The 11,114-nt window shown below is 54.6% G+C and overlaps 1 protein-coding gene across 1 annotated transcript; it reads left to right on the forward strand.

Moving 5' to 3' along the window:
- Positions 1 to 6,942: 6,942 nt before the first annotated feature.
- LOC108864396 (uncharacterized) lies at positions 6,943 to 10,908 on the forward strand (the record flags this gene model as incomplete). The annotated part of the gene is made up of 4 exons (XM_018639948.1): positions 6,943 to 7,922; positions 8,011 to 9,079; positions 9,223 to 9,376; positions 9,557 to 10,908. Coding segments are annotated over exons 1-4 (3,555 nt in total), but the record flags the coding sequence as incomplete, so codon positions are not given.
- Between the last annotated feature and the right edge of the window lie 206 nt (positions 10,909 to 11,114).

An 11,114-nucleotide genomic window follows, 5' to 3' on the forward strand; every position in this document is an offset into this window, starting at 1 on the left:
CTGAGATGACAGCCGACATATTCACCAAGAGTTTATTGTCCGAGAAGTTCAAGTTCTGCAGGGGAAGGCTCGGGTTGCACTAGAAGCGAATGAGATTTTCCGGAAGAAGCGGGTAAAGGCGAGTTGCAGTTCTGCGCGGAGGGGGGGGGGGTGTAGAACATCGCGCAGCATAGCTGATTAGCCCGCGCTCTACTTCGTCCTTCTAGATTCTAGACTGTAACGGGCTTCGTCGTCTTCGGTGAAAATGAGAATACATATTTGCGAGCAGCACGTTGTCCTACGTATCAGCTCCATACCATACCGGTGTTTTCCCTGTCCCTGTCATTTAACAGTACATCCGTGTTTCTTTTCGGTGCTGAAGGTATTGCTTCTTGGTCTTCCGAACGTTCCGTGGAACTCCTGCTCGATCGTTTCCTTGACGTAGACGTAGACGCAGACGTAGACGTAGTAGGTTCTCGATTTCCCGACGAAGAGCGCGATTCGGTTGACCTTAACCCCGATCTCGTCCTCGGACCTCGGAGGCATCGTGAATCTTGAGAAGCACAATGTTCACAATACTATATCCTTCACACTTCACACGACTCTCCACACTTTCCGATGACTTGATCACATTCACTGGTTCGAGCCTGGGCCCATAACCTGTTAAATGACAGGGACAGGGAAAACACCGGTACGGATAGTACGGTATGGAGCTGATACGTAGGACAAAGTGCTGCTCGCTAAGATGTATTCTCATTTTCACCGAAGACGACGAAGCCCGTTACAGTCCAGAATCTAGAAGGACGAAGTTGAGCGCGGGCTAATCAGCTATGCTGCGCGATATTCTACAATACCGCCCGGGAGGGTAGGAATGTAGGCAATAAGGGAGAGGACAGAATGTGACATACGCATATACAGTAGAACCTCCTTATAACGTTATAACGGACCCTCGGTCATAACGGACTTTTCTGGCGGTCCCGACCTAATCCTTATACTTTACCATGTCGAGAGAGCCGGATAGAGCGGACTCTGATATGACGGACTTCCGGTTACAGCGAACCTTCTCCGGAGTACGCATCCTATAGTGCTCCTTGTAAGTACAAGGATCTATACAAGGATCTATCTCTATTAGGTTTAGTACGGCTACAACGGATCGATCCTCCGGTATTCGAGTGTGAGAGCCCTTGCAGTCTTCCAGTGCTCGAATCGTTCCCATAATCACAAGTGCACATGATTCGCGAGTGCACGGTTCGGCTGGGTCATAATTACAAGCGGGACGCGGAATCTGTTCACAAACTGAGAGCAGTCGCTTATCGAATCTGCCGAGTCGAGTTGGATAAGTTCTCAGGATGTCAGATAGAGTAAAACGGAAAGTGCTCAGCACCGATACGAAAATTTCAGTCCTTCACGAGACGCTTCGTGAGACGCTTCAACGATACCTTTATACTTTGGGAGACAGTGAAATATGTATGTATATACGATCACGATAGTTTAACCTTCTGGGACCGAGCCTGGGAGATCAACAGGAACGGGATCCTTATTGAAAAACGAATGCTCCCTGTGTAGGTATGTCCGGGTTGACTTCGGAACTCACAACCCGAAAGCCGATTGAGAATCAGGCATCTGAGGATGATCACGGGATCGAGGGTACCTTCCGGAGAAGCGAGCCTTTCCGAATTCCAACTCGTTGCCAATGAATGTTTCTATCGAAAGTCCTCTCCTCTGTACCGGAGCTTCCACGAGAAGATGACCGTTGAAGCGGAAAGGTACTCCAAAACATGGCCCAGTGGAGGTTTACGATTGAAGCAGAGTGAGCGATTTGGAAGTGATTTCCACGTCGTAAGTCATGAATAAGTACTTTCACGAGTGTTTAAAGAGCGTCAGCTTGATGCTAAGGTTCGCTTGTGCACGAAGCTTCTCGGAGCGATTCCATCCGAGCTGTCGATCACCGTAGACAAAGAAATAAACATTCCCTTTGAGAAATTCTACCAGGTTTGTCCGAATACCCCCAGAGTCGTGGTCGACCGTGGCTATCCTAGGAGCTACTCCGCTCGCGATGACGATGGCCTGGGTTCGATCCCCCCGGCCGGCCATTATGCGGGTCCCCGGCTTTGCTCGGCGACGTTTGCGTCCAGCTCCGTGCTTGAAAGCGAAACCCGGTCGGAACTACCTTGGAATCGTCGAATCCACCAGGTGGTACCAGAGGTCCATGGGATAATGGGATCTGCCGTAGAGTGTTCCTCTAAAATCTTAGAGGAAGACGAAGAAAGGTATCAGGGTTGTATCGTGCACTGCGCTCGCCCTGCTCCCTTGCGAAAGGACACTCGAGACGGAACCCAGCGTGGAAAGGTAATTCGAGGTACTTTGTGCAGATCACAAGCTTTTGAGAAGCGCTACGCTGTATTCGTCGAGAGGCGAAAGACTCCGATCACATCGAATAAGTGGGTACAACCCGGTTCGTCGTTCTCCCCTTGCTTCGCCATTCCGCGAAAGGTTGCGCCGCGAGTTCTCGCGTCCTTGAGCTCCGGGTCCACCGAACTCGACGCATTCATGGCCGTCTTTCCCCAAGATATTTGTGACCATGTTGCCAATTGCACCAATGCTCGCCTGCGAATTCTCGAAGAAAAGTCGGGGAAACAGGCTCTGAACACTGACCTCGGTGAGATCAAGATAGTTCTCGCTTGTTTCCTCATGATGGGCTTCAACAAAGTGCCCAAGATGAGGGACTATTGGGCCAAGGAGCCAAGGCTCGGGATTCCCGTTCTGAAGTCAGCCATGACGAGGGATCTACTTCGCGATCTACCCCGACCGGACATCTAAGAAAGGTTCGAATTAAGTTTTCCAGAATGTACTCCTTATGTCCGTAGGGAATGCCTCAATCCTTTACGAAGGTGTTCTGAAGAGGAAGATCCGATGCGAACGTTCATCATTCCCCTTGCGAAGCGACTACTCACAAGCGGGCGACAAACAGGGCTCGTGAGCCGACCCATTCCTGTCGCTCCAGCTATAGGTGGATAGCTTTCGATTCCAGACCTTAGCTCTCACATCTCGATAGATGGGGCCACACGCCGGCGCTGCGTCCTTTGCGCGAAAATTAAGAAACAAACTAGGACGAAGAAAATCTGCCATAAGTGCCGGAGAGCATTCTGTCCTAGTTGCTTCACTAAATATCATTCTCGTTGAAATACCGCTCATTTCGTGCCCTCTACCCAGAGACATTAGTCTCGAAGACCCTGCTAAGTGCTACTGCTAGATTCACTGATGTGTGTGATCAAGAATCCGCTATTCAATAAATTCTCCTCCGCCCAGGGGGGCAAGCCCACGATCATATCGGGCGTCAAGAATGTGTGATTCTTCTTCGATCGACGAATCCTCCGTAGTCGAACAGAACGCTCTTCCAACACAAGACGATCCCGAAGATAAACACTGAACGTCATAGCGATCCCAGTACGCATGCGATACGAGAAAGGAATCCGTTGATTTTTAGCATCTACACTCCGAAGATTCTCGGAACATAGGTGTCCGAGGCTCGGTTCCAAAAGTTTAAGGCGGAACTCTTCTCTAGGGTTCGTTGGGCTATCTCTGCCGGGATAAGCTGATCCCTATTTCCTTACTCTCCAAGTTAGACCAAGAAATCGACCCGCTTCGTCATCTATGTCCAATCATTCTGGACTTGCTTCAGACAGTTCCTGTGATGGTGCCTCGTCGTCTCGTATCCAATGCGAGAGGTGAAGAGCGTCGGGGACCGCTTCAATGATCTACATCTCGGATCCCGTGTCCGCCACGTGAGACCTCATTCCAGTCGGTGGGGTCGACCTACGCTCTGCAGATCCAGTTCGGGTCGAGCGATAATGTCTGAAAGGGATTCCTCTAGTGTGAGTTGACATACATGAGATACATGTCCGAATGAATGGGCGATTCATCGACTCCGGGGAGGGAACGCTCTGAGAATCACGGACTAAACGCAATTTTTCCTCCGACCAGTCCAGCAGTACTGCGGGGGAGGGCTCGCTGTGTATCAAGAAGGGAGGTCTCTTCCTCGTGTTGTTCATGGTTCTGATATTCGTCGCCTACCCTGTTGCGCTAATTTTCGTAGATTTGTACGTGGTCTTGCTGCCTTTCAAAGCCTGTTGCCCCTCTTCTTGTTATCGCGTCATCGACTCGATCGAGCGAATAGTAATGCTGCCGAGGTACATTGCAAGAAAGATGGCGAGAGCCGACTCGTGTTAGTGAACATAAATTACTACTCATCATCTGCATAGATGAGATGTATTTTCCGTTGAACTCGTCTCTCAATTGAGGAATTGATCGTCTAGCGTTTGGTTTTGGACGTATGGTTTTGAGCACAAGATTTGCCTCCCTGGGAGCCCCTAGGAGTGAGGCGAGGGTTTCGAGGGAGCTATTCGAGGGAGGATGGTAATTTTCTGAACTAGGTACTCGGATTTTCTCAGCCAGGCACATTTTGGAAGGGAGGCAAAAATCGATGTGATTCCAGTCTCGGTCCTACCAGAAAGTGCTTCTAAGCAGCTCGAGGGGCATTCAGATTTGTGGGTGAAGGACGCTGTGTCCGCTACCCGGGCCCCGTGATCTCTTACCGCGGCATGCTCCCCGAGCATTGCTGTCGAAGTCTGGTATTCCAGATCATGGGCTTGCTTTATCAGTTATCAGGTAATGATATCCCGTGAGAATCGAAAAGCTTGCCATGGAAAAGACCGAGCTCAAGTATTCCAGAATTCGTGACGGAGTTTGACGACGGCTCGATCTTCGAGCCCGGAGAATGTTGAGAATGGCCGCGGAAGAGGGCTCGGCGGTTCATCGAGGGATTTCCTCTCGAGCGGTTGCGACTTCTTGGAAGTCGGGGATGGGTTCGAAATCCCTGGCTTTCTTGATTGAAATCTCAACACTTCGATGAGCGTCTTCCCTCGAAAGGGTCGGAAATTCCCGGGTACTAAAAGCGGCTGACTCAAGCGAGAGGAGTCCCGCTGGACAGGGGGATGCCATCGACAGCTCCTGTGAAGCTCGTCGGACACACACACGACGTCCTCCGACAGTCGATAGCAGCATTCCGGCGAACTATTTATTCCGCCGGAGCTGAGCGAATGAATCGTTCGTCTCGTTCCATTATTCGCGCTCAAAGGAGAGCCGAGATCCCCTGGGGGGCTGTGCCCTCCATCCGAGGTAAACAACGTTGTTACAAATCTCATTCGGACTATGACAATCCACGATTGTCGACGTTCCGGGTGAGCTCCAATAATGAAGATCAGCACAATAGTCTCCAATCTCTGCTGCGGTTTCGCGTGGTTCTTGGGTCTCTTGTTCGTGGCTTATCCCTTCGCTCTGATTATGAGCTTCCCGTATACAATTGTACAGGTTTTCGCAGTGAGTCCCGTGAACCATCCACATTTGAGACTGGAGCTTCGAATAGGACGAGGAGAACCGGGAGTCAGTGCGCGATAAACCCCTCTTCCCTTTTCAGGAAACCGGGCCTGACTTTTGCAAGCCATTTGTAGAATTTCTGAGACAGTGTATTCAGGTTCCCTTGTGGTTTGCAGTGAAAATGGTTTCATATTGGCTTTGTCTGAATTTCACGGGTTGTTGACGCTCCCAGTGCCTCGAGACTCTCGATCGGGAATCACGACCCCATGTCCCTATATGCTGTACAATATAAATCCTGAAGACACCCATCTCGACCTCACGTCGTCAGCTTGGAAAACTCACAAAGGAGCTTGGCTCCGCTGTCTTGTGATGATGAGTTCTTCGAACGCTTATCTTCAAATGCTTACGCCTAGTTCCCGGGGAGTGAGACATGAAACCGCTCCCTTCTCGTTCCAATTCCGCCGCGTGCGGACGTGTTCACGAGGCCCTCCGTGCGAACTTTGCTGCGGGCGTGCAGCTAACTAAGTTCTGCTCACCGAACGCACCACTCTCAAGTCTTCGAACCGGTTGAGTTCCTTCCGGCTTCTGGCCTCTACTATCCCACTTCCGCGGGTCTCTTCCTATTTTCCAAGTTTCTCCGCGCGCATCCGTCGTGCGGCACGCGAAGTCTCCCCTCAGCGGGAGGACTTTAGGCGGGCGCAGCACCGTCAGGGACTGTCCGATGGACGCGGATAATGACGATCCCAGAAAGGCCTTCCGCGGCTCGGGTCTCCCGAGGAGCCCTCCGAACCCGAACCCTTCGGCCTCTGGTGGCCTCCCTCAGGACACCTCGGAGGCACCGAGTGGTTCCGGAGCTCCGCCTGAACCGATTGATGTCGATCTTGATTCCGATCAGGAAGACGGAGATGGCGAATGGCAGCGTAAGGGCCCCAGGAAACGCAAGGAGATCTCTCCGGAGATAGCTACGGCTCAGCCGAAACGCCTGCAGGCTACTAGTCAGCGCGCTGCGAAAAGCACCGAGATGCCTCCAATACCCGGCTACAGGGGCGGCGCTCCCGACTCACCCTTCGAGGTCTCTGATCTCGGGAACCTCCTTGAGCTGGCTGCAACCCTCACGAAGACGATCGACCTCGTCCCTAACACGCAGGTGCACATCAAGACGGTCTCGGCCATCCTTGTGTGTGCCATCAGGACCCTGCGGGTGCGGGCGGAAAGGCATGGCTTCCCCCCCATCCGGTGTCTCTCGCGGCCCGCCCCGTCTGTCCCACTTGCTCCCAGGCGAATCCCCCCAAGCCCCGGCTCCTTACGGGAGAAGACATCGATTCCGAGCTCCTCGCTGACTACGCCGACCACTCGGACCTCCTCCGGAGAGAGTGGTCGGATTCTGCTTACAGGACAACTGTGATCAACGGTTCTAGCGTGCTTGGGGTCACCGGGAGGGCACGCGCGGTCCTTCTGGCCCTAGCGGACGAAAAGGATGCAAGGATAATGGAACATCTCGGGACCTAGTCGGAGGCGCTACGACTGGAGTCGATCCGTGATCATCTCGAGGCCGGTGAGCCGGTCTGCCTCCGCGGTCGAACCACGATGAAGGTCAATGGCACTGAGTCCATGGTCGAGACCCCTCCTCTCTTGGTCATGACCCTCCCGAACCTACCAGCCACTCCCGACGACAACGATCTGCTGGCCTCTGCGTCGAACTTCGCGGCGGCCCTGGCCCGAGAGGGACTTCATCAGGTATCCGTGGCCTTCTCCTCACGCTTTGAAATCAAGCGCTTCAGGAAGGCCCTCGAGATCTCTACACGCCATTCCCCCGCAACAGCTATCACCATCTGTGGCAAAGGCAACAAACCGTCGGGAACGAAGTCGAGAACCCCCAGGACCATGGTGGTAACGGTGCACCCAGGCCGGATGTCCTATGCTGACGCGCTCGGCGCCATGCAGGCATCGGTGAGCCCGTCGGAGCAGGGCGTTCAGGTGAAGAAAGTTTTTAGGACTCAGAACGGGCAGATTGGCGTTCGGCTGGGGACAGACGACCAGACGGTCGCCGAGTCCTTTGCAGAGGCTATCGCCAAGGGCACGAACCTCGTCACCAGGGCAGCGCCTCCTCCTCAGGCCGGAAACGAGAAGGCTATCATCGTCAGGGATATTGGCGGCACTCTCTCACCGGAGGGGCTCGCTAGAGCGCTCGCGATCGAGGGAGTTGCGGACGCGACGTCGATCCGCCTCTCCGCCTTCAAGCCAACGAGAGCAGGCGACCACTCCTGCGTCGCTCGGATGCCGACGAAGCTGGCGAATATCCATCTCCGGAATGGTTCGATCCAGATAGGCTGGTCCAGCTGCAGGCTGGGGGAGATGGTAGAGGTTCAGCAGTGCCGCAACTGTCTTAGCTTCGATCACTCGACGACTGCCTGCAGGGAACCCATCTCCGAATCGCCTCCCTGCTTGAAATGCGGAGACAAGGGCCACCTAGCTAAGAGCTGCAAATCGCCCCCGATTTGCTACACCTGCGCTGCCGGAAACTCCAGTCTCCCGATCGATCATTTCGCCAACTCGACGGCGTGCCCGTCATACAGGGAGCGAGTGTTTGCTCTCCGAAGGGCTGACCGGAAAAATGATTAGCTTCTTGCAAATTAACCTCAATACCTCCCCGAGAGCTTTCGATCTCGCCCTACAAAATGCGAGTTCGTCTGCCTTCGGTCCTGTGGACGTCATTCTCCTATCCGAACCCCCGACCTCTTCCTTACCCACGGCAACGGCCAAAAGCCTGCACTCGTATGCCAGCATACATGTTCTCAACCCAGGGCTCGAGGTCGCCATTCTGGAGTCTTCTGGCTCCTTTGCGGCGATCAGAGCTAACGGAACGACAGTTATTTCGGTATATATTTCGCCCAATTCCTCCCTCGAACAGTACGAAGATTTCCTCCTCGAACTAGATCTCTTCCTAGTCTCAAACCGTCCCCGATTCTTCCTCATCGCGGGCGATTTCAACGCACACCACGTCGCCTGGGGCTCTCGTTCCTCCTCACCAAAGGGAAACGCTCTCCTTACTTCCATCAACTCCATCGATGCAACCGTGGCCAACCACCCGGGACATACCTTCGAAAGAGCAGGTTACTCCTCCGTCCTCGACCTCACGATCGTCTCGGCAGCCTCCGCGAGTCTCCTCTCACGCTGGTCCATACGGAGTGAGGACGAGTTCCTCTCGGATCATCTGTACATAACCTTTGCTATCGCTATTAGGTACTCTAACCCCTCTGGAGAACCAACCTCGTCTCGCCCCCGGGGGAAACTTAATCTCAAGAAGTTCTACGAAATCCTCGAAGAACAGATCCCGCATTTGCCGGACTTTTCCCCGGAAATAGTGGACCCCCTCATCAACGTCGCCTGCTCTAGGGCGAGTCCCCCGCTCCATCATAAAGTTGCACACCATAATCCCAGATACTGGTGGTGTGACGAAACGGCCTCGGCCAGGAGAGGCTGCATCACCGCCCGGCGTGCTCTCACCCGGGCCCGGCCCTCGGCCCCTCCAGCCCTCGTCGCAGCCCTCGAGGCGGACCTCAAGACATCTAGATCCTCGCTCCGCCGGGCGATCGCTGCCAGCAAGTCGAGGTGCTGGAACCATCTTCTCGAACAACTCAATGAGGGAACCCATCCCTTCGGGAAAGCGTATAAGATAGTTACGAACAAGCTCCGCCGCCCCCAGGGAATCCTCGAACCCGAGGCCGCTCGGAGAGTCGTCGGGGACCTCTTCCCTTTTCGACCCCCTCCACTTCCGCCCACCTTCTCACCGGACGAGACCTTCGATTTCCCTCCTGTGTCGAAGCGCGAGATCGAACTCGTCAGGACCGGATTCGACTCCGCAAGGCGCCAGGCCAAGACGGAATTCCAGCAGAGGCCATCAAGGGCTTCATCACCAAACATCCGGAGGTCTTCAGGGGCATGATGGAATCGATTTTCAGAACTGGGAGCTGGCCTTCCGCCTGGAAGCTTGCTAGATTGGTTCTCATCCCGAAGCCGGGTTCGTCATCCTTCCGTCCGATTAGCTGCCTCCCAGGCCTCTCCAAAGCCGCGGAGCACCTTCTTCTCCTCCGTCTGACAGCCGAGCTGGAGGATAGAACTTGGCTATCCCCTCACCAGCACGGTTTCAGGAGCCAACACTCCACATCCGACGCTATCAGATACGCGCTGCGTTTCGCAGAGACCGAACGAGCGAAACCGCTCCGAACCCGAGCCCACACCGTCGGAGTACTTTTAGACGTGAAGAACGCCTTCAACACGATATCCTGGGACTCAATCAACTCCTGCCTCGAGCGCGCGAATGTCTCGGCGTATCTTAGACGATGCCTCGCGAGCTATCTCTCATGTCGACAAAACCTTCATCAGGGCGTGGTTTCCACGGTCACCGCCGGAGTGCCCCAAGGGTCCATCCTTGGGCCTACTCTCTGGAACGTTGCGTATGACGAGGTACTCAGGCTGGATCATCCGCCCTCGATCAGGTCCGTCGCGTATGCGGACGACTTACTGATACTTATTGCACAGAGGGATCCCGAACTTCTGGAGCTCGAGTTGAACTGTGCGCTTGCGCAGATCAGCACTTGGATGCGTAGACACGGCCTCACCATGGCCCCCCAGAAATCCATCGCGATTTTCCTCAACGGCCGCAAACACCTTCCACAGGTCGAGCTCGACATTCGTCTCGACGGGCACCCAGTCCGTTTTGAGCGAAGTGTTAAATACCTCGGTATGGTGCTGGACACCGGTCTGACAGGTACAGCTCACATCAGATACGTCTCCCAGAAGGCCCTCAAGGCCGCGTCGGCTATCTCGCGCCTCATGCCGAGGTGCAGAGGAGTCAGCCACCACCGTCGGAAGGTTCTCAGCTCGGCTGTTGATAGCATCCTTCTCTATGCAGCCCCTATTTGGGCGAAATGCCTGGAGAGGAAGACCATTAGAAGACTCCTAGATGCGGCTCAACGCCCCCTGGCGATCAGGATCGCGAGGGTGAACCGCACGGTTTCCACCGTAGCGACTCAACTCATCGCAGGCATTCTGCCCTACGACCTCCGAGTTAGAATCCTGCTCTCTCGCGAGGAGCGCGAATCGGCCGGATTGGGAGGGGAAGAACGAGAGATTTTCACTCGGGAGAGTGCCATCCAGGTTTGGAGGGCCCGCCTCGAATCCATCCGTCCTCTCCAGCCGGGTTTCTACACCTCCAGGATCATAACGGACGTCGAGGGTTGGGTCGAGCGGAAGTTTGGCGGACTCACTTACGCTCTATCGCAGCTCCTTTCCGGCCATGGGTCTTTCGGAGAGTACCTGTACCGGATCGGCAAGACGGACTCCCCCTCATGTACGCTGTGCCACAGCGGTCCCATCGACGACGTGTGCCACACCTTCGAGGTGTGCGCTGATCTTGGGCCCATCCGGGCAGAATTCAGGAGGAACTCCTCCTACACTGGACCCGTCGAATGCGGCAGACTCGTCCGCTACATGCTTCATGGGAGGGACGAATGGAGACACGTAGCCAGTCTTTGCAGAGACAGTCATAGGGTACAAGGATCAATGCAGGCGAGCAGCGCTCCGAAGAGCTGCCATCTCCGCTGCCGACCAGCCTCCAGTAGCTCACGGGCCTGAGCCTCCTCTAGTCAGACCGGACCTTCCTAGCTCTAACACTATACGAGCCTAGCTCAAAGGCGGAGTCCCCTGAAGTAATGGCGACCACGCCGGTCCCAGGTGCTCCCCCCGGAAAATCAACT

This window comes from Galendromus occidentalis, unplaced genomic scaffold (genome assembly GCF_000255335.2).
Source record: "Galendromus occidentalis unplaced genomic scaffold, Mocc_1.1 scf7180000077465, whole genome shotgun sequence".
NCBI classification, from domain to species: Eukaryota; Metazoa; Arthropoda; class Arachnida; order Mesostigmata; family Phytoseiidae; genus Galendromus; species Galendromus occidentalis.